Here is a 23,159-nt window from a genome sequence, read left to right as displayed (position 1 = left end):
TTTTTTTTTTTAGGGAAAGGTGCCCTGGCTTTGTGTTTCTTGGTTGGGGTGGGAGAGGTTGCTTTCGGGGTGTCAGCTTTCTTTCACCCGTTTCTCCGTGCTGTGCGCTAGGAAGAAAGGCGCCTCCAATGTCGTCACCGCCCTTGCCCCGCCCCTTTACGTGCCGGCCTCGCCCCTCACGCCGCCCGCTGCCTGCGCCGCCGCAGTCTGCCACTTCCCTGCGCGCCTGGGGCTCCTGGGCTTTCCGCCGCGCTACAGCCATCCGGTCCGCTAGCCACGTGTACCGATTCCGGGCTCACAGTCCTCACGTGGTTCCATCAAAGGCAGAAACTTGCTGCGCTTCCAGCTTCTCTGTTTGCCCACATCTCATCTCGTTCCCATGGCGACCCTGGTGTTGGAGGATGGGTTGGTCCTGCGGGGCCAGCCCTTCGGGGCCGCTGTGTCGACTGCCGGAGAAGTGGGTAAGCAAGCCCGGTCCGGCTGCCGACCTCATCCCACTCTGCTGGCCCTCTTTGCCCAGCCTGCCCTGTCCAGACCCCGCCATTTTCCCGCCCGCACAATCCGCCTGCCCCCTCTCCCCGCCTTTCGGCGCCCAAGTCCTCGGCCCAGCCCCTTTCATCTCATAGTCAGGGCAACCTTCACTGGGGCGTTCTCATCGCGTGGGGGCAGTGATCTGAAGGTTGTCCTGCCTGAGCCTCAGACCTGCCTCTTTCTTGCAGTGTTTCAAACAGGCATGGTCGGCTACCCCGAGGCCCTCACTGACCCTTCCTACAAAGCACAGATCTTGGTGCTGACATATCCTCTGATCGGCAACTATGGCATCCCCCCAGATGAAGTGGATGAGTTCGGGCTCAGCAAGGTAGCCACACCCGATGCTTTCTTCACGTTCCTTTTCAAATCAGTGATTATTAACTGTTAGTCAAGTGAAGACATTGACAGTCTGCTAGGCGCCCTGGAGAGGACAAAGATACCAAAGTGATAAAACAAGTACTATGCAGGGCTTGTTAAGTACTTTGGAAAGCACAGTGCTGGAGGCTAAGCCAAAGAGGCTGGGCTTTGGTAAGGAACCAGTGGCGGAGGAGGGGGAGGAACCAGTTAAGATTTTTCAGTAACAGAGTCCTATGAAGGAGCAGCGCTTTAAGACTAAATAGACTAGTGGGAAATAGACTAGAAACTAGGGTCACACTCTTTCCAGTGACAGCGGGTCCCAGTTCACCTACCAAACCAATGAAGCTGATTATCATTTTCTAAACCTACTTTCCTTACCTTGCTTCATTTTCGACCACTTTTCAGTAGATTTCTTATATCTAGATAAGAAAACTCAGCTTCTTCCCACAGTGAGGTCTCCCCTATTCCTCCTCTCCTGGAATTTGTAAATTAAGTTGCCCTCTGAGAGTTCAAGCAATAATAATAACAACAACAATAATAATAATAATAAAAAACATAAGAGGGGAAGTCACCGTAGCCTAGGCACAGTCTTTCTCAAACTTGTTTTGTCCTGAGCCCAGGCTTACTGACCCTTAGTTATTAGTTTGCCTTCCACATGGGAGAGGGCACTCTAGGTAAGGGACACCCTTGTTATTCCTCAAAAGGACCATTCTTCACTACAAACCTATAAATACAATGCATTCTAGTTTATAATGCAGTATCTTAGTTAACATATGTTGATCTTCAGCTGGAAACACTGGCAAAATTGATTGAATAAACCTGCAGAATTGCGGCCCTGATAGAACTAGGGCAAGGACCCCTAGAGCCACCAGACCACCGCAGATGCTTTTGTGGCACGTGTGTTGTAAACACACTTGTCCATGTACAGACAAGTCCTGGACACAGAGGAGTCTACTGAACTATCCTTCAAATCCCTAAATAACAGTCTCAATATTCATCTTCCTTTAATTCTTCCACTAGCAGATGTAATTTGAATGTCACTTCCTCCCACATAAATGACTTGTTTCTCTGTTTAATTATTAAATGCTTATCTGTTGGATAACAAATTTGTGTTACCTTTTTAAACTATAAACCCCTATGAAGGGGGAGGGTTTAATCATGCATATTATTATTATTCCCTGAACCTTTATTTTTATTTAGTAAGGTACTGCGCACCACCTGTCATAAACACTGTTTATCACACTCTGTAATTATGACATTTATTTATGTTACCTTGTTAATTTTCATGCTCCCTGAGTAACAAATTAACACTGTTAGGACTATTAGGAACTTTGTCTTTTTTCATGCTGCACTGTTATCTTCCTGGGCTCTCAGTAAATCTTTATTGACTGCTACCATGTATCAGTCACCTTGGTCTTGAGTTCACAGTTGTGTGAGGAAGGTGCAAACACATTCATATTACCCTGTACGTAGCAAGAGCAATGGAAATGAAGTGAGCTTAGATGAGCTCTAAGGAGGAGGCACAGGCTGCAGTTGGGTGAGGGGGTAGCTTCACAGAAGAGGGGATCTGTGATCTCAGTTTCAGATAAAGAAAAAGGAAAACTAATGAACAATTAATCAGGCACCCTGGGCCCGTGTATTCAGTATTTCATATGGGAGACAACACTGCTGGTAAAGGGCAAAAGCATGAGGCGCTTGCTGTGTTGAAAGAGCGGCAAGTCAGTGTGGCTGAAGTACAGGGTCCATGCCGTACCAGGGGGAGACGACATAGGAAGGTATGTGACCCTGGGCTCCTCACGACCTCTTCCTTCCATCAACAGTGGTTTGAATCCTCGGGGATCCATGTGGCAGGATTGGTGGTGGGAGAGTGCTGCCCCACACCCAGCCACTGGAGTGCGAGCCGCACCCTGCACGAGTGGCTGCAGCAGCATGGCATACCTGGCCTGCAAGGTATGGGGCAGACGCGAGTGTGTTCGGGCAGAGCACAGGTGCCCGGACAAAAAGAGTCAAGAGAAGATCCGTGTGCATTATTGGGACTTGACTCCAAGGTTGTGATAAAGTGAATCTGATTGGAAGGTTTAGCTCGGGGTCTGGGGCAAGGACCTGAGCTCTTGCTCACATGGGAAATTTCACACATACAAAAGGAGAGAAATATCTAATGAACCCCCAACTTCTTTAGCCACCAACTCAGGGCTAAACTTACTGCATCACCACTACCATAACCCCCAGATTATTCTGAAGCAAATCTTTTTTCATCCATAAATAGTTATTTATGAAGAAAGGAATCCTTTAAAAACATGACCACAATAACATCATACTTTTCTTTTTTAAAAAAATTACTTATTTATTTTTAGAGAGGGGGGAAGGGAAAGAGAAAGAGAGCTACATTGATTGGTTACCTTTCACATGCCTCCAACTGGGGATCTGGCCTGCAACCCAGGCAGGTGGCCCAACAGAAATCTATCCAGTGACCTTTCAGATTGCAGGATGGTGCCCAACCCACTGAGTCACACCAGTCATAATTGTTTAAAAAGTTAACAATAATTCCTTAATATCATCAAATGTCCAGGCAAGGTTTAAAATTTTCCCAGTTTGGTTTTTTTTTGTGGTTTTTTTTTTTTTACTGGATCTAAACAAGATCCATACATTGCATATGGTCATATCTTTTTAATTTAAGGGGCCTGGACAAATTTTATTTGACAGAAACAGGTCAGTTTTTCTTTGCAGTGTTATTTAGTGTGTTCTTTTTCTGTAAACAGATAGCTCTAGAGTCATGGTACGATTCAGATGTGACACTTCTGGCGAGCTTACCTGATGGTAGTGTGTGCTCATCAGGGTGGCCCAGCATTTTGATGCCCAGAGAGCAGCTGGGTGTTGCCTGGGGCTCTGGAACGGAAGTGCTCCTGGCAGTCTCACCCTCAGGCGTGGCTGAGGCAGGGAGTACCACCTCTCAGAGTGTGCTGTTTTGACAGGAGTGGACACTCGAGAGCTGACTAAGAAGTTGCGAGAGCAGGGGTCTCTGCTGGGAAAGCTGGTCCAGGACGAGACAGAGCCTTTAGACCTGCCATTCGTGGACCCCAATGCCCGCCCCCTGGTGCCAGAGGTCTCCATTGAGGTACAGAAGTAGAGTGGGAGAGTGTCTCAAGCTATAGCACGGTAGCTGTATTCTGCCCATAACGGGGAAAACACCTGAGGGAGAATCAGAAGAGGCATCAGAAGTTAAGGGTTGGTGTGTGCATGTCTGTACCCGCTGATCACAGCTGCCAACTGTCACCCTGTATTTCTCAGGCTCCACGGGTATTCAATGCCGGGGGTGCCCCTCGGATCCTTGCTCTGGACTGTGGCCTCAAGTATAATCAGATCCGATGCTTGTGCCGGCGTGGGGCTGAGGTCACTGTGGTACCCTGGGACCATGCCTTGGACAGCCAGGGTGAGTACTGGGGCCTCTGTAGGACCACGGACAAACAGCATGGGTGGAAGTTCTGCCCCTCAACCTAATTGCTAAAAGTCAACGTGAGTTGCAGGGGAGACAGTGAAGATAAGGGCTTTTGCTCTCGTGGTAAGGGCTTCAAGTGCGTCTCTAGTTGAATACTGGTTTTGATGTCATCTCTTTTACCCATTCCAGAATATGAGGGTCTCTTCCTGAGTAATGGCCCTGGTGACCCCGCCTCCTATCCCAATGTGATATCCGCATTGAGCCGTGTCTTGTCTGAGCCTAATCCCCGGCCTGTCTTCGGGATCTGCCTGGGCCACCAGCTGTTGGCCTTAGCCATCGGGGCCAAGACTTACAAGATGAGGTGAGACTTGTAGGGAGAAGAAGGGCCAACACTGCTGACATGAGGCGGGGAGCCCTGGGAACGGGCACAGCATCGGTGTGTGTGAGTGTTGGAACAGCAGGAGCTGGTGAGAGGCCTGAGTACAGTGAGAGCTGGGTTTGACCCAGAGGCAAACAAGGGTGAAAGGGGCCTGCGACTCAACGGACTTCCGTCTCCAGGTACGGGAACCGAGGCCATAACCAGCCATGCTTGCTGGTGGGCTCTGGGCGCTGCTTCCTGACCTCCCAGAATCACGGGTTTGCCGTGGAGACAGACTCGCTGCCAGCAGGCTGGCTCCCTCTCTTCACCAACGCCAACGATCATTCCAATGAAGGCATCGTACATGACCGCCTGCCCTTCTTCAGGTGAGCCTGGGGGGTCCTGGCAGGGTGATGGCGTGTGTCCAGCTTTGAAGCCCCTGGGACCTCAAGATCAAAAAGGAAAGCATGATAGTAGGCCCCTGTCATCTATCCCTCTACCCACCTCCAGGCCTGCCCAGGCCCAGGCCAGTGATAATGGCAGGTTTGGTGTCACAATCTCTTCAACAGTGTCCAGTTTCACCCAGAGCACCATGCCGGCCCTTCAGATATGGAGCTTCTTTTTGATGTCTTTCTGGAAACTGTGAAAGAAGCCATAGCTGGAAACCCTGGGGGCCAGACAGGTGAGCTCCTGAGTAGATCTGGGTGGTGGAGCGAGAATAGGGCTGGCTCTATGATGGACATATGGATACGTGTTTGGGAGGTTAAGGGGGTGGGTTGGGAAGACAACCAAACCAAGATGATTCATTTAAGATGGCTTATTTATACTTCTACTGAAAGCAGCTCCGAAGTCATGAGTCCTGAGTTCTTGTTCTGACTCTGCCACTCATTAGAAGCATGACTTGTTCTGGATTCTTCTGTAAAGTGAGGGAGCTAATCCAGATGATTTCTCTCAGGTCCCGTTGAGCTCTTTACAGTCTATGACTTTGATTTTATTTTGTGTTATTCTATTTTATTTATTAGGAGAGGGAGAGAAACACTGATTTGTTTCTCTTATTTATACATTCATCAGTTGATTTTGCATTGTCCTGACCAGAGATGGGACCCGCAACCTTGGTGTATTGGGACGATGCTCTAACCAACTGAGCTCTCCGGCCAGGGCATCTGTCACTTTCTTTGTTTCCGTAGTTCGAGAGCGACTGGCTCAGCGCCTCTGTCCACCTGGGACTCCCAGCCCAGGCTCTGGACTCCCACCACCGCGGAAGGTTCTGATCCTGGGCTCAGGGGGCCTCTCCATTGGCCAGGCTGGAGAGTTTGACTACTCAGGTTCTCAGGTAAGTCATGGCCAGCCTGCCGCTTTGGGTGTATGCACCTCAGGAGTGGATAGAGTCTTAGGGAGACAGGTATGGACATTGGTTGTGGGGAGAAAATGAAGGAGGCAGCCTGGGGAACTTGCAGAAAGGTGAGGAGCTAAGGAGTGGCAGTTGGTTGTTGGGGACTAAGAGCACAAGGAGGAAAGAAGGGGAAGAGAGATGCCTGCCTAAGACCGCTTACAATCTTGCTTCTGCAGTCAAGGCTGACGTGCCGTTTTTGTCTCCCTAGGCGATCAAGGCCCTGAAGGAGGAAAACATCCAGACATTGCTGATCAACCCCAATATTGCCACAGTGCAGACCTCCCAGGGGCTGGCTGACAAGGTCTATTTCCTCCCCATAACACCTCACTACGTAACCCAGGTATGACTGGAGTAAAGCTGGACTGAGGAGGGAGCCCATGTGGGCAGCAGAGCTGGTGGTCTCACTGGTTCTGAACTTCCTCGCTCCGTTCCCTCACCCCAGGCCTTAATGCCTGCTGTTCCTCTCATTCCCTCCTCAGGTGATCCGCAATGAACGCCCAGATGGCATATTACTGACTTTTGGGGGCCAGACGGCCCTGAACTGTGGCGTGGAGCTGACCAAGGCTGGAGTGCTGGCCCGGTATGGTGTCCGGGTCCTGGGCACGCCCGTGGAGACCATTGAGCTGACGGAGGACAGGCGCGCCTTTGCCTCCAGGATGGCGGAGATTGGAGAACACGTGGCCCCCAGTGAGGCGGCGAATTCTCTTGAACAGGTTTGAGAGGTGGTTGGAGAGAGGCAGGATGGTGTCATTTTCTTTATACCTTATTTTCTCTGGGTCCGGGAACCCTCTGTGCAGCAGGCAGCCGAGGCCTGACCTGTTGGTTCGTCTCCTCTGCCCACTGCAGGCCCAGGCAGCCGCCGAGAGACTGGGGTACCCGGTGCTGGTGCGTGCAGCCTTTGCCCTGGGCGGCCTGGGCTCTGGCTTTGCCTCTAACAGGGAGGAGCTCTCTGCTCTCGTGGCCCCAGCTTTTGCCCACACCAGCCAAGTCCTGGTAGACAAGTCCCTGAAGGGATGGAAGGAGATCGAGTATGAGGTAGTGAGAGATGCCTACGGCAACTGTGTCACGGTGAGTGATGGAGATGGGGTGGGAGTACTGTTGGGTGCTGTGAGCTTCTGTGAGAGCAGAGGCCAGGGCCGAGATCTCCGAGGGTTCGACACCCCTTAGACCCAGGGTGGATGCAGGCTCCTGCCTCTCCTGACCCCCTTTGGTGGTGACCTCTAGGGGACCGTCCCTTTATAGGTGTGCAACATGGAAAATTTGGACCCGCTGGGCATCCACACCGGCGAGTCCATAGTGGTGGCCCCAAGCCAGACGCTGAATGACAGAGAGTACCAGCTACTGCGGCAGACGGCCATCAAGGTGACCCAGCACCTTGGGATTGTCGGAGAGTGCAATGTGCAGTATGCCCTGAACCCCGAGTCTGAGCAGGTGAGACTCTTCCCGGAGCTAATGTTCTAACTGTTGGACTTCTTCCATAATTTTGAATCCTCAAAGCCAAGAAGCCCATTGGGCCTGCGGACTCTGGGGTAGAAGCCAGCATTGTCTTTGGTAGGGTTGGGCCTTGGGTAGGGGGCTTAGCCAGCCATCCCTTTGGGAAGGGCTTTATTTTCTTGCCTGTCTTGAGATCTCTCCTAGGTGGGCCTTCCAACCCAGTTACCTGGCAACTCTTTCTCTGTTCTCTCTTTTTGTAGTATTACATCATTGAAGTGAATGCCAGGCTCTCTCGCAGCTCCGCTCTGGCCAGTAAGGCCACAGGCTATCCACTGGCCTATGTGGCAGCCAAGCTGGCTTTGGGCATCCCTCTGCCTGAGCTCAGGTACAAGGGTGGGGGAGAGATCAGGGAGGGTAAAGAAGACATTCATGGTCAGGGAATATAAAAAGGACACGGGCCCGGATGTATGGGGATGGGGAGAGCTATCTGGAAGCTCACCCTTTATACCTTCTGCTCTGTCCTCTGGCACCCTCACCTAATGGCTCCCAGGAACTCAGTGACAGGGGGCACCGCTGCCTTTGAGCCCAGCCTGGATTATTGCGTGGTGAAGATTCCTCGCTGGGACCTCAGCAAGTTCCTCCGTGTCAGCACAAAGATCGGGAGCTGCATGAAGAGCGTTGGTGAGAGACACATCCCAAGAGACGCCCCCGCCCCAGATCATCCCACGAGGTCCCACTGGTCTCAAGAATGTAGAACATCAGAGTTCATTCCCTGGCATGGTGTTTCAGTGTCTGTATCAGCAGATTCTTGGGAACACAGTTTCTCAGAGCTAATAGGACATTTCAAACTAAGATAGTTCTTGTTAGGAGCAGGGATCAAAGGCATCTGGAAATCTGTGTCAGAATACATATGCCACCTGCACTCCCAAATGGCATGTCAGGAGCTCTTGGAGCGGGTGCTAGCCATCGGGGGGTCTCATTGCTCTCATTTTACTGTTGAGTAACTGAGGTGTCCACCAAGGGAAAGAGCTGTGGCCAAACAGAGGGCAGAGCCAAGAACTGAAAACTGGACCTGGCCGCTACTGTTCCTCTCGTGCCCTGCGGCCAGTTCCATGAAACCCCACCCACAGCATTTTATGGAATTTTGCCCGTGGCCCTCAGGCTGTTCGTGGCAGTGATGGTTTGTTTTCTTTGTTAGTTTAAATGCTGATGCTTCGGGCAGACAGTGACCGCTGTTTATCTGCGAACCCATAGGTCCAAGTCAGCACAGTGGTAGGCATTCTTAGCATAGCTTTCTGCCATGGTCACTAAATGAGAATTTTTTTTTTAACTCAATGTGTAAGATCAGACCAGGATTTCTGAGATCTTTTTCATAAAAACAAGGACATTTAGTAGTGAGCAGTGAGTGGATGTGGTGGGCAACCTCCAAGCCGTGGTACCGTATGCTGGGACTGAGTTCACATACTTCCTTTGAGCGTCCTTTTAAGTTGCCTTAGACTGTCCTCTAAAACATTTCAGCCCAAACAAGCATGTGCATGCACCACAGTGCCACCAGCTAAGGATGGGAACATTTCGTGTGCTCAAATCTCCATGAAAAGCAATAGTAGCCTTTAAACAAGATAAGTCTGAGCTCAGATATTATTTCGGAATTTTTAGAAATCTTACAAGACTGCCAAGTTGTTCCTTCTGGAGATGAATTTCTGTTATATGAAAATTGTAATAAACATGGGAACAAAGCCATAATTAAATTGTGACTAAAAGAAGTGGATTGAAAGTAGAACAATCAGAGATTGGATTCCTAGAGGAGACATTTCAGCGTTTTATTGTCTATTCAAGTATTCTTGGAGTGTGGTCTTTGGTAACTTTTTGTAACTTTTACTATACTGCTAAGATACATCTATCATTGAAAAATTAGAAAAGACAGTTTAACCAAAGAATCATCAATCACCTGTGATCTTGGCACACAGAGATTAATTTGGGCATATATATGATTTCAGGATTTTTCGAGGCATGCAAGTGTTAGTGTTTTGGGTTTTTCTTTTACCCAAAATAAAAATTTTTATAATATAACCACATTACAAAGAAGTTAAAATCACTCATAATCCACTTCCTTAACACTACTATTGGCATCTTCATGTTTTAAATTCTTTTTACAAAAACAAGTATTAGCACTGTTAATAAAAAATACAATTGGTGAGAAATATTTGAAGACCGTAGGGTAAATTGTCAGGAGACATGAACAAAAACTTTACAGAAGAGGAAATCAGTCAGCAAACTCAGGGGGAGGCTCCTTCTTATTAATAAATAGAAATCTAGTTAAATGAGATAATATTTGCTTATTAGCAAAATTGTTTCAAATGATTATACACACTTCTTAGAAGTTTGGTTAAACTTACACACTTTGTATTACAAAGCACAAACTTCTCTAGCAATTAATTCTTACCAAGAGCCAGAAAATTTGTCTCACCTGTTGCCCCTCACTTCTGGAAATTTATCCTAAGTAGCTAATCCAAAGCACAGAAAACATCGCTAAGAACAGCCTTTCTTAGAATGATAAGCACTTCAAAGCAGTCCTGGCTGGTGTGGTTCAGTGGATTGCGTGCCGGCCTGCAACCTGAAGGGTGGCCAGTTCGATTCCCAGTCAGAGCACACGCATGGGTTGTAGACCAGGTCCCCAGTTGGGGGTTTGCGAGAGGCAACCACACGTTGATGTGTCTCTCCCTCTCTTTCTCCCTCCTTTACCGCTCCCTCTAAAAATAAAGTCTTTAAGAAAAAAAATGATACACACCTCGAAGCTAAATGTCGTTCAGTGAGCTAGCAGTTAAACTGTGGTAAATCATGCAGGAATTAAACTGCTGGTAATAAGGTCACAAAGCAATGTGGGAACATGGCTTAAGACTAGGGAAAAAGCAGGATGGAAATTATGGGTGCAGTATAATCTTGTATAAAACCCACATGCGAGAAAAGTCCAGGAAGAAATACTCTAATGCGATAGTTACAAATGTGACTAGCTCTGGGTAGATTCAGCGAGTAAGTGGGATCATCTTCCTATTCAGACTATTTTAAAGTTTTAAGTGATAAGTCAGATCCTAGATGGTATCTTCACAATATGAGTAAAGCAAACCAAATAACTGGATAACTGTCAATGGCTGGGCCACTGTTATAAACTGACATGTTCCAATGTCTGCGTGCCCATCTTAGGCACTTTAGTTCCATATTCACTAATAAACAAAACATGAGATCATAGCGGGGAGGGCTGAGAGTTTTAAGATGTTTCATTAATGAAACACCATGAATCCCACCACGGTAGCACAGGACTTGAGAACCCCCTGGAGATTTGACTGTTAACCACAGACATTCTGGGCAGCTGCCCCCGCTCAGTCTTTACGTCCTATGTCTCCAGGCGAAGTCATGGGCATTGGGCGTTCTTTCGAGGAGGCCTTCCAGAAGGCTCTGCGCATGGTGGACGAGAACTGTGTGGGCTTTGATCACACAGTAAAGCCAGTCAGCGATATGGTAAGTGGCACCCCCATCCCCTGGAAACACTCCTAAAATGGACCTTCCTACTCTGTCCCCAGCCCAAGAGCCCGTTGCCAGTAATAGCAGCAGTCACTGTTGGACATGGGCTGAGTTTTCACTTTGCTGAGAATGTTGTGATATCATCTCAATTGTCATTATATGAGGATGTATTATTAGACTTGCTCTTATAGATGAGGAGACTGAGGCTTAGCAAGGTTGTGGAATGTGCTCAAAGCCTCACCAGCAGAAAGAGGCAGAGACAGGACCAGTGTCCAGTTTATGCAACTGCAGAGTCTCTGCTCCAGCCTGCAGTTTCCTTTTCCAAGATGGTGACAGTTATGCTCTCAGGCTCTTTGAGGTGCTGACAGTAGATTGGGAACATTTTGCCTAACATTCTGCCATCTCCTACCTCAGCACAACCCTTGTCTCCATCTGCCTGGCCCCTCCCATTAGGAGCTGGAGACGCCAACAGATAAGCGGATCTTTGTGGTGGCAGCTGCTCTGTGGGCTGGCTACTCAGTGGAGCGCCTGTACGAACTCACACGCATCGACCGCTGGTTCCTGCACCGCATGAAGCGGATTGTTGCGCATGCCCAGCTGCTGGAGCAGCGCCGTGGACAGCCCTTGCCCCCGTCCTTGCTGTACCAAGCCAAGCGCCTTGGCTTCTCGGACAAGCAGATTGCCCTTGCAGTTCTGAGGTGAGAGGGGTCAGTGTGGGCCCCGGGCTGAGACATGGGGCAGTGAACTCTCCCTCGGAAGGAGGGAGAGCGGGGAGCTTTGCAGGCTTCTGACCTTCATCCCTCAGGTATTTTCCTCTGGGATCCCTGCCCTGGGAGCTGCCTCCCCGGCTCAGTGTGTACCCCGCTCCCAGGGCCTATGTTTCTGCCCTTCTGTAGCACAGAGCTGGCTGTTCGCAAGCTGCGTCAGGAGCTGGGGATCTGCCCGGCGGTGAAACAGATCGACACAGTGGCAGCTGAGTGGCCGGCTCAGACGAACTACTTGTACCTGACGTACTGGAGCACCACCCACGACCTCACCTTTCGGACGCCTCACGTGCTGGTGCTCGGCTCTGGTGTCTACCGTATCGGCTCCAGCGTCGAGTTCGACTGGTGTGCTGTGGGCTGCATCCAGCAGCTCCGGAAGGTCCGCGAGCTAGTCGTTCATACTGTTTTCTCTGCTGTTCTGCCCAGCTCCAGAGATGGCCTTCCCCCCTGTACTTAATCACCTTCTGTTCATTGTTACTCTTTACGTCTGTGCTAGGGCTTTGGGCTGGGGGCAAGGGTCCCCTAAGCCTACCTTGTGTCCCACACAAGGCATATGTCTCCTTTCCAATACTTTGTAGCTACTTCTTCATTACCGGCTGTGTTGGCCCTGCTTCCCTCCCGAGCCAGCTGTCCTTACAGCTATTTCAGGAAGCTGAGGTGGCGCTCTCTACAGGAGGGGCTTTGGCTGAGTTTCTCTATCTCTTCCTCTCACCTCCTTGTTAATAGCAGTCCCCTCTCCATTGCAGATGGGGTATAAGACCATCATGGTGAACTACAACCCAGAGACAGTCAGCACTGACTATGACATGTGTGACCGACTCTACTTTGACGAGATCTCTTTTGAGGTGAGAGGGCTGGAGGCCGCCCCTTCGCCTGCACGGCCAGGATCCGGTGGGAGTAGCTGGCTGACTGAGAGTCTTAGGAAGTTGTGGGATGTGAGGGGATGTCCGTGGAGGGCGAGGAGCAGCGAGCCAGAAGGCTGAGGTCCCTGACCCCACGCGTCACCACCACTTGATTCCCATCCTGCGCTGTAGGTGGTGATGGACATCTACGAGCTGGAGAATCCTGAAGGCGTGATCCTCTCCATGGGTGGGCAGCTGCCCAACAACATGGCCATGGCCTTGCATCGGCAGCAGTGCCGGGTGCTGGGCACCTCCCCTGAAGCCATCGACTCAGCCGAGAACCGTTTCAAGTTCTCCCGGCTCCTCGATACCATCGGTATCAGCCAGCCTCAGTGGAGGGAGCTCAGTGACCTAGAGGTGGGCTGGGGCCTGCTGGGAGGCTGGAGGATGTCACGGCGGGGGGTGGGGGGGGTTGCGACCAATCCGGCTAAGTTCCCTGTGCCCTCAGTCCGCTCGCCAGTTCTGCCAGAGCGTGGGGTACCCCTGCGTGGTGCGCCCCTCCTACGTGCTGAGCGGCGCCGCGATGAATGTGGCCTACTCCGACGGGGACCTGGAGCGCTTCCTGAGCAGCGCGGCGGCCGTCTCCAAGGAGCACCCTGTGGTCATCTCCAAGTTCATCCAGGAGGCCAAGGTAGGAGGCTGCAGACCAAGAAGTCCCTGAGGGCAGGCACCCAGCCCTAGAGGAGACCGTCCCCCTCTCAGGTCCTACAGAAATCCGTAGGCACAGTGAGCTGGGAAGGGTGGGCTGTGCCGAGGCTCTTACAGGAAGGGACCACCGCGGGGCAAGTGGCAGAAGAAAAAGGCCCTTGCCCTACACCCCGTTGCCCCGTGTGCCGCCCCTCACTAGGAGATCGACGTGGACGCCGTGGCCTGTGATGGTGTGGTGGCCGCCATCGCCATCTCTGAGCACGTGGAGAACGCAGGCGTGCATTCAGGGGATGCCACGCTGGTGACCCCCCCACAGGACATCACTGCCAAAACCCTGGAGCGGATCCAAGCCATCGTGCATGCTGTGGGCCAGGAGCTGCAGGTCACAGGACCCTTCAATCTGCAGCTCATTGCCAAGGTGGGAAGGCGGGGCTCAAGGAAGGGACGAAAGGCCCACAGCGCCTCCTGGTTCTGCGCTGGTCTCCTCCCCTTCTGAGAACCGGCAGGCAGGCTGAGGGGCAGGGATAGCCGGGGCCCGCGGTGTGGTCAGGGTTTTTACCTAGTTCATTCCCCACAGAACAGTGAGCAAGGGGAAGAGTTGAGGCCGGCGGGGTAGTGTCCGCAAGGCCTGACCCATTCTCCTCCGCCCCAGGATGACCAGCTGAAAGTCATTGAGTGCAACGTGCGTGTGTCTCGCTCCTTTCCCTTCGTCTCCAAGACGCTAGGTGTAGACCTAGTCGCCTTAGCCACGCGGGTCATCATGGGGGAAGAAGTGGAACCTGTGGGGCTCATGACTGGCTCTGGAGTCGTGGGGGTCAAGGTGAGGAGGTTGGAAACCCTGAGGTTCACAGTCAGCAGCAGGTAGGCAGAGTAGGACAGGGTCCCTCACTGCACAAATTGTCAGCATGTAAACCAGCACCTACTGTGGGCAGGGCATCGCTAGGCCATAGGAGTGATGAGAGGGCCTTCAGCCCTTTACAGGGCTGTCCAGCCTTTTGGCATCGCCGGGCCACACTGGAAGAATTGTCTTGGGCCACACATTAAATACATTGTGACACGTAATCACAAAAAAAATCTCATAATGTTTTCAGGAAATTTATAATTTTGTGTTGAGCCGCATTCATTGCCGCAGGTTGGACACCCCTGAAGGAGTTACGCTCTTGTGATGGGAGGCAAGAGAAGCTGGGTCCAAAACAGCTTGTTTACAGAACAGTCTGTACTAAACCCACATAACGAGATACAAACAAAACGCTAAAGGAGTTTAGAGATGGCAGGTAGAGGTGCCATTTCCAAAAAGGGTGGCCAGGGAAGGCGTGAGAGAAGAGGTGGCATTTGAATTAGGCCTGGAGGGGTGGTCAGGACGCTTGAGATGCAGAGCTTGTTGAGGAAGCGTTCCAAGGCCAGGGAGAGCTGAGCGGAAGCCGAGGGAAGGCCGGGGAGCGTGGAGGGGACACGCAGGGCAGCAGCAGGGCAGGTGGGACACGCAGGACTGGCTGCCTGTCCCACTCCAGGGAGGCGGGTCCCTCACACCTCGACCTCCCCACCCTGCTCCCTCAGGTGCCCCAGTTCTCATTCTCCCGCCTGGCGGGTGCGGATGTGGTTCTGGGCGTGGAAATGACCAGCACCGGGGAGGTGGCTGGCTTTGGGGAGAGCCGCTGCGAGGCCTACCTCAAGGCCATGCTCAGCACCGGCTTTAAGATCCCCAAGAAGAACATCTTACTGACCATTGGCAGCTATAAGGTACAGAATCCAGTGGGGGGCGCCCAGAGAGGTGGGGGCAGATGGCCTGGCCTTGAAGTAAGTAGAAGACGGGAGAAACAACCTCGTCCTCCTCCTGCTCGATGCAGAACAAAAGCGAGCTACTCCCCACCGTGCGGCTGCTGGAGAGCCTGGGCTACAGCCTCTACGCCAGCCTGGGCACCGCTGACTTCTACACGGAGCACGGTGTCAAGGTACAGCGCCCCCGGCCTGCCCTGCGCTGCCCCCCCCCCCCCCAGGGGTCTGAAAGCACTAGAGAATTCTCCCTCTTGCCCTGCTTTGATTGTTATTATACAAATCATGTATGTTCTACACAGAGAAAGTAGAATATGCAGCAAAGAAAAAAAAAATCCCTGACAACCTCTCTAACCACTGTTCACATCCTGATAAGTTTTCTTCCAGAATTTGATCTCTTATGTATGCGTGGGGCGGGGTGGGGCTATACTGCCCAGAGTTCTTGGTGACCAAGTTTAGAGATATCTTCCCTGTCAAGAGATAGACTGCCATTAGCAAGTAGAGGCAGCCCTGGTCCCCATCTGTGGGTCCTCAGTCTTCCCCTTACGGGCCCCTCCCTGGGCCACCTCCCCTCCCTTCAGGCTGGCCCTCGTGACCCCTGCCGTGCTCGGATTGGCCCTGACCTTGTCTCTGGCCCGCAGGTAACAGCCGTGGACTGGCACTTCGAGGAGGCAGTCGATGGTGAGTGCCCACCACAACGAAGCATCCTGGAGCAGCTGGCTGAGAACCACTTTGAGCTCGTGATTAACCTGTCCATGCGTGGAGCTGGGGGCCGCCGCCTCTCTTCCTTTGTCACCAAGGGCTACCGTACCCGACGTCTGGCTGCTGACTTCTCCGTGCCCCTCATCATTGATATCAAATGCACCAAGCTATTTGTGGAGGTGACTGAGACCTGGGTGCGGGAGGGAGACAGCTACTGCTAATGGGGGAGAAGGGAGAAGTGAGTATGTCGTGGGGCTGGGAGACCTCAGTGTGAAGCAGCCATGCTAGTAAGCAAGCTCTGTGGCTGCAGAGAGAAGGGGAGGATAGAGGGGGAGGCGCCGGGCTTACGGGAAACCCACCCCTACCTGCACCCCCCGAGATGCCCTTAATCAGAGCTGACCACGGTTTCCGCCTGCAGGCCCTGGGCCAGATCGGGCCAGCCCCTCCAATGAAGGTGCACGTTGACTGCATGACCTCCCAGAAGCTTGTGCGGCTACCTGGTAAGTGCAGATCGTGGGAGAACCCAGCTCTGGACGCTGGTGACAGCTGGCGCAGAGACCCCGTGTGGCAGAGCGGCTGCGGGGCCCCCTCCCTGCCCCGGGCTGTGTAGAGTGTGGAGGCCCCAGAATCTGCCCACCTTAGCTCATTTATCCCTCAATCCGCAGTGCCCTTGGCTGAGGAATCTTGCCACCTCCCACTTGTATTTTCCCGCCGCCTCAGCTCGCCTCCTTGCTGTCCTTCGTGTCTCTGAGCCTGCCTTTGATCTTTCCGCCCCCGTGTCCTCCCAGGCTTGATTGACGTCCACGTGCACCTGCGGGAACCAGGCGGCACACACAAGGAGGACTTTGCCTCAGGCACAGCGGCTGCCCTGGCCGGGGGCGTCACCATGGTGTGTGCCATGCCTAATACCCGGCCCCCCATCGTCGATGCCCCTGCTCTGGCCCTGGCCCAGAAGGTGAGCCCTCGCACTCCTGCTTCACGGTGCTCCCACCAGCCTCCACTGCCCCCGAGCCCTGCTCCCTCTGCCCCCCACAGGGCCCGGCCACCGCAGCCAGGCCAGCACAGATGCTGATGGGCCTACCTCATATGTACCTTCTCCAGCTGGCAGAAGCTGGCGCCCGCTGTGACTTCGCCTTATTCCTCGGAGCCTCGTCGGAAAACGCAGGGACCCTGGGTGCCGTGGCGGGGTCTGCTGCAGGGCTGAAGCTCTACCTCAACGAGACCTTCTCTGAGCTGCAGCTGGACAGCGTGGCGCAGTGGTTGGAGGTAGGGAGTGGGCGCATGGGAAGAGGCAGCCACCCACTGGCTGCTGGCCGGAGGGCCCACCAGCTGGGCTGACGCAAAGGAGCTGCGAGGGCGCGCGAGGGCTCCAGCCCAACGAGCAAGGAGCAGCGGCGGCGCTGTGCACTCCCTCAGAGCTCTTTCTGCCCCCAGCATTTCGAGACGTGGCCTTCCCACCTTCCCATTGTGGCCCACGCAGAGGGGCAGAGTGTGGCTGCCGTCCTTATGGTGGCTCAGCTGACCCAGCGCTCAGTGCACATCTGTCACGTGGCACGGAAGGAAGAGGTGAGACACACCGGAGGTCCCGGTGCCCCTGTTGCTTTCCTAGTAACACCAGGCGGTCGGGGGAGTCCATGGCAGTGGAAGTTCAGACGAGTCTAGAGCCAGAACCCTCAGCTTTTTGGCTGCGGGGGCTTTGTAGGGCAGGACACACAGCGAGGACCTCTAGCTCTCCCCTCTCTCCCCGCAGATCCTGCTAATTAAAGCTGCAAAGGCACGGGGGCTGCCAGTGACCTGCGAGGTGGCGCCCCACCACCTGTTCCTGAGCCGTGAGGACCTGGAGCGCCTGGGGCCTGGGAAGGGCGAGGTGCGGCCTGAGCTCGGCTCCCGCCAGGACGTGGAGGCCCTGTGGGAGAACATGGCTGTCATCGACTGCTTTGCCTCCGACCATGGTGAGAGGGCCCATGGTGTGCCCCTTCTGCCCAGCAGAGCCCGTGCCCAGCTCGCGGGGTCTGGGCCAGGACCCCAGCGCCATGAAGACTGGGACTTGATCGGTCTGGCACCCCAGCCTCTGATGCATTGCCTGGTCTGCGATAGGTGCTCAAAAAATGTTCACTGAAAGAATGAGTGAGCAAATAAGCAAAATTGTAAACAAGGGAATATGGGGGAGGGGTATGGGCCCCAGGAGATGGCAGGAGTCCCTGTTTCCCTATTTTCTGATTCCCAGAAAAAATTAGTGTTGGGAGTGAGGCAACCCTGTGAGCCCTGGCGGCTGGGGTGAGTCGCCAGGCGTGGAGGTGATTGGTGCTGAGCATAATGCTCTTTCTCCCAGCCCCCCACACCCTGGAGGAGAAGCGCGGGCCCAGGCCGCCCCCCGGCTTCCCCGGGCTCGAGACCATGCTGCCCCTGCTGCTGACGGCGGTAAGTGAGGGCCGCCTCAGCCTGGACGACCTGCTACAGCGGCTGCACCATAACCCCCGGCGGATCTTTCACCTGCCCCCGCAAGAGGACACCTACGTGGAGGTGTGTGGATGACGCGGTGATGGCTCAGAGGGCGGGGGGCTCGCCTTCCCCTGGTCTCGTCCACGGGGCAGCCTTGCCCTAACATAACCCGTGCCTCTGGACAGGTGGATCTGGAGCATGAGTGGACAGTCCCCAGCCACATGCCCTTCTCCAAGGCCCACTGGACACCCTTTGAGGGGCAGAAGGTGAAGGGCACCGTTCGGCGTGTGGTCCTACGAGGAGAGGTTGCTTATATTGATGGGCAGGTACGAGTGTGGCCTGTGCCTAACCCCCTTGTGTCACTTTCGTCCCACCACAGCCCAGCTGTGTGTCCCACCGTCCCCTCCAGCTGTCCTATCCGTGTGTGGGCACAGGTCCCACGGGGTATTTTTTCCTCCTTGATGGCTTCCATTCCTTCGCAATCCCTGTCCTGACCCTTCCTCACTCCCCCGCCCTGCCCCCTGCCTGCAGGTGCTGGTGCCCCCCGGCTACGGGCAGGATGTGCGCAAGTGGCCTCAGGGAGCTGTTCCCCAGCTCACGCCGTCAGCGCCTGCCACCGGTGAAGTCACCACGGTACCCACGCTGCTCGGGGCTGGGGTGGCGGTGTCCTCAGTTGCAGCCAGGGTAGGACTAACAGCGTGAACATTTTCATTGGTGGTTTTAGGGGCAGAAGGCTCTTCACTTGACAGTTAAAGTCCCCACCACCTCCCTCTCTCTGTCGCCTGCAAAACACAGAATTAACTCCTAGCTTAGGAAGCTCCCTACGGGAAACACACAAGCCCATTAACCCAACCAGAGCTGTGTCTGGGGGCTGTCACGGGGCTGGCACACACCTGCAAAAGGCCGGTGTGTCTGCCCCTGCTGGGGACAGCGTGGTGATGAAGGGCAGTGATGGAGAATAGAATCCACGTGGACAGTGACTAGTTTGGCTTTTCACGATGGGTTGAATTTGAGGAGGGGGTGGATTAATAGTTTTCAAAACACTAGACCGATGTTTTCTTCCTAGACCCCCGAAAGGCCCCGCCGGGGCATCCCAGGGCTTCCTGATGGCCGTTTCCACCTGCCACCCCGGATCCACCGAGCCTCGGACCCGGGCCTGCCAGGTAAGAGAGCGTCCCGTTATGTGGAGGGTAGGCTGCCTGGACTTAGAGATGGGGCGGGCCAGGCTCCTCTCCGCACCCCCCCCCCCACATTGTCCAGGACCCAGACAGACCACGTTGGGGCTCAGTGGCCTAGGAAGCAATCCAGGCCCACACTCCCAGCACTGCCTCTTTGTCCCCTTTCCCTGTTCTTCCCGCCGCCCCCGCACCCAGTCTGACCCACTGTACCCACCTTTGCCTAAGTCAGCCTGCCCATCGTAAGGAGGGCATCCCACAGCTCCTCACAGGCCCTCTTTTGTTGTGGGCAGCTGCGTTGCCGCGCCCGGGAGCTGGGATCCCACAGGGCAGCAGAGCGCGGGGTAAATCCAGGTGGCCCATGGATGTGAGCCTGGCCACTCCCCTTCCTTAGGATCCCTTTGCCACCTGGGAGGGTCCAGGGAGGGGGCCATTGCTCACACGCAACAGCCGCCATGGGAAATCGTGTGTGTCCCCAGAGCCGCTAGTAGTTCCCGCTCTCCCCTAACCTGCTAGCGCTACTGTGGTGTGAGTTGGTTTAACATAGACACCGATTCAGAGCCCTGGGGGAACGGGGCTCCGCGCGGACCTCAAGCCGCAGGCGTACGTCTGTCTATCCTCTCTGTTGCCTGTTTGCAGCCGAGGAGCCAAAGGAAAAGGCGCCCCGGAAGGCAGCGGAGGCAGGTGAGAGACTGCCCCAGAACACGCCCTCGCCTCGGGGCCTCTGATCTGGCTTGGGTAGGAGGAGCCCTCTGACCAGCCTCTTCTGCCCGGCCCCTCACAGCAGAGCTGATGGGAACCCTTGAAGGCACCTGCTACCCTCCACAACCAGTACCTAGACAGGCGTCACCCCAGAACCTGGGGACCCCTGGCCTGCTGCACCCCCAGACCTCACCCCTGCTGCACTCACTAGTGGGCCAACATATCCTGTCCGTCCAGCAGTTCACCAAGGATCAGGTGCCTGGGGGAGGGAGGATGGGAACACCCAGAGCTTTGAGGATCTGGCAGGTTGGGGCTAGGCCCTCGGGGGCCTCTGCCTTTCCAGCTGACTCGGGATCTTTCGTAGATGTCTCACCTCTTCAACGTGGCACACACGCTGCGTATGATGGTGCAGAAGGAGCGGAGCCTCGACATCCTCAAGGTCAGGGTCAGGGCTGTGAGCTGTGCGTGCGGGGCTGTGCCGTGGTCAGAAGGGCCTCCCGCCCCCTGCCATAGCCCCTCGCGTGAGTCCGAACCCCACACGGTGACTCAGCTTTGCTCTGGGAAGGCCTGCTGCCCTGGGCCCCCCGTGCCTGTCCTCCTGTCAACACGCGGCTGGCTCGCGGAGCCTCGAGCATCGGCCCCCCTTCCTGGTCATGCGGTGTGTGCTGACACATTCAAGGGAGTGAGCTGGAATCTTTCCTTTTCTCCCAGGGAGCATGTGTCTCATGCAGACACTTAGTAATGGCCTTTTGAAGGCAGAGTCTTTAGCTCAGTAACAAAAATGGTGGAAACGCAGTTCACCGGGAGGTTCGGGGGAAGGCTTCTCCCAGCATTCCTCTCCTGTGAGCCGGGGAGGAAGGCAAGCAGCAGCCTGTGGGCTCCCCAAGACGTGCACGCACACGCTCGGAATCTTACCTGCCCCAGGGGAAGGTGATGGCCTCCATGTTCTACGAGGTGAGCACGAGGACCAGCAGCTCCTTCTCAGCCGCCATGGCCCGGCTCGGGGGCGCTGTGCTCAGCTTCTCGGAAGCCACATCCTCTGTCCAGAAGGGCGAATCCCTGGCTGACTCCGTGCAGACCATGAGTTGCTACGCCGACGTCGTGGTGCTTCGGCACCCCCAGCCCGGAGCAGTGGAGGTGAGGCCAGCCTGTGCACCTGTGCCTGGGGACCCAAGGGGAGTGGGGCTGAGGCAGGGAGACGCAGAAGGCATGATTCTCCTTCCTTGTGCCCCTTTCACAGCTGGCGGCCAAGCACTGCCGGAGGCCAGTGATCAATGCAGGGGACGGGGTAGGAGAGCATCCCACCCAGGCCCTGCTGGACGTCTTCACCATCCGGGAGGAGCTGGGCACTGTCAACGGCATGACGGTGAGGCCAGTGGCCTCCCCAGGAAGGTCTGGCGAGGGAGGCCGCTGGGAGTATTTCCTTTATGCCGGGGCACACTGACCCAGGAGGAATGCCACGTCCTGGTGCTGCAGCCAGAAGCTGTGAAATGGGAAGGGGGGTGCTCAGTCTGGGGGCCCTCTTGGTGATTGAGCTCCTCCCCTAGATCACAATGGTGGGGGACCTGAAGCATGGCCGCACAGTGCATTCCCTGGCTTGCCTGCTCACCCAGTACCGGGTCAGCCTGCGCTATGTGGCCCCTCCCAGCCTGCGCATGCCCTCCAACGTGCGGGCCTTTGTGGCCTCCCGTGGCACCAAGCAGGTGAGACCCTGGGAGGCTGTGGGGACGTGGGGCAGGCAGGTGCGGAACCTGGCGCTGCATTCACCATGCCTCGGCCTCATCCTTCAGGAGGAGTTTGAGAGCATCGAGGAGGCGCTTCCCGACACCGACGTGCTCTACATGACGCGAATCCAGAAGGAACGCTTTGGCTCTGCCCAGGAATACGAAGCTGTGAGTGCCAGGGTGGAGGAGAAGCCAGGGCCAGGGCTGTCGGGCATCCAGCCTCGAGACCGGGCAGCTGGGCCCCCAGTTGCGATGACGCCGTGTGGGTGTGGAGGGCACCTGGGTGGGCCAGGCCCATGGCCTCATGGCCACCCTGCCCTGAGGTGCTGACAGGCCCTGTCCACCTCACAGTGCTTCGGCCAGTTCATCCTCACCCCCCACATCATGACCCGGGCCAAGAAGAAGATGGTGGTGATGCACCCGATGCCCCGCGTCAACGAGATAAGGTGACATGCCATCACATTGCAGATGCACGAGGCGGTGGGGGAGGGCTGGCTGTGGGAGGCCACTTAGCCCTCCCAGGCCCTCTCGAGCTTCATGGCAACTCTGTCCCTTCCCTTGCAGCGTGGAGGTGGACTCGGACCCCCGAGCAGCCTACTTCCGCCAGGCTGAGAACGGCATGTACATTCGCATGGCTCTGTTAGCCACCGTGCTGGGCCGCTTCTAGGGCCCAGCACCTCCGCCGTGGGCCCAGCTGCTGGGCACGGAATCCAGTGCCCCCCACGGGGGCAGCACACTTAGTAGATGCTCTGGGGTGCGTGGGTAGCTCACGTGCTCGTATGCACACACATGCAGGCCGCGCTTCAGGCATTGGACTGCACTGGCACTCCGCAGCGTGAGGGCTGACCCTGTCTCCATGTTGCACTTCCCCTCTGTACAGTTTTTCTACTGACTTAATACATAGCTTAGTTGCGGCTTGTTCCTGCTTCTTTGCGGTTATTCTGGCTTCAGCAAAGGATGCTAAGTGCAATAAGCAGAGCTTTCTTCTAGAAAATGAGAACTGGCAGGCTCTTGCTCTGGCCAGGGCTGAGCAGCCAAGCTCAGCATTGTCAGAGTCGTGGCCCTTTGGGGTTCGGGGCAGGAACAGGCTGTTCTGCTGGTGCTCTCTCAGGCCTGTGCTACACCGAGAGTGTCCAGCCCTCCTTCCTCAATTAAGTTGCACTCAAAGCCCTGATGTGAGTCATGGTGAAAGGCAGGCCGAGCAGCCGGATCCTGACTGGGGAGGCTCGTTATCCTGGAGGCCTTTCCTCTGTCTGGTTAGTCCACTCCTTCAGTAGCCAAGGCAGCCACTGCATCCTC

The 23,159-nt window shown here is 54.9% G+C and overlaps 1 protein-coding gene across 1 annotated transcript; it reads left to right on the top strand.

Annotated features, from left to right (window-relative positions):
• Window positions 1-3: 3 nt before the first annotated feature.
• Window positions 4-22,778, top strand: CAD (carbamoyl-phosphate synthetase 2, aspartate transcarbamylase, and dihydroorotase). Its single transcript, XM_054568643.1, has 44 exons — window positions 4-461; window positions 720-859; window positions 2,709-2,838; window positions 3,861-4,003; window positions 4,177-4,318; window positions 4,514-4,685; window positions 4,883-5,068; window positions 5,252-5,364; window positions 5,870-6,015; window positions 6,284-6,415; window positions 6,555-6,788; window positions 6,922-7,143; window positions 7,318-7,506; window positions 7,770-7,894; window positions 8,060-8,190; window positions 10,913-11,025; window positions 11,482-11,726; window positions 11,925-12,171; window positions 12,539-12,637; window positions 12,827-13,051; window positions 13,143-13,325; window positions 13,542-13,760; window positions 13,995-14,162; window positions 14,900-15,082; window positions 15,190-15,294; window positions 15,757-15,996; window positions 16,236-16,317; window positions 16,606-16,772; window positions 16,919-17,083; window positions 17,252-17,383; window positions 17,568-17,769; window positions 18,150-18,340; window positions 18,445-18,585; window positions 18,791-18,892; window positions 19,326-19,422; window positions 20,074-20,118; window positions 20,222-20,391; window positions 20,501-20,575; window positions 21,061-21,273; window positions 21,377-21,502; window positions 21,684-21,839; window positions 21,927-22,028; window positions 22,212-22,306; window positions 22,425-22,778. Exons 1-44 carry the CDS (start codon window positions 380-382, stop codon window positions 22,525-22,527), a joined length of 6,678 nt encoding a protein of 2,225 aa, XP_054424618.1. The 5' UTR covers window positions 4-379; the 3' UTR covers window positions 22,528-22,778.
• Window positions 22,779-23,159: the final 381 nt, after the last annotated feature.

This window comes from Pteronotus mesoamericanus, unplaced genomic scaffold (assembly GCF_021234165.1).
Source record: "Pteronotus mesoamericanus isolate MK-2021 breed Mesoamerican mustached bat unplaced genomic scaffold, CSHL_Meso_final contig_101, whole genome shotgun sequence".
Taxonomy (NCBI): Eukaryota; Metazoa; Chordata; class Mammalia; order Chiroptera; family Mormoopidae; genus Pteronotus; species Pteronotus mesoamericanus.
The sequence above is the reverse complement of the archived record's forward strand: the minus strand, read 5'-3'. Positions and strand labels throughout refer to the sequence as shown.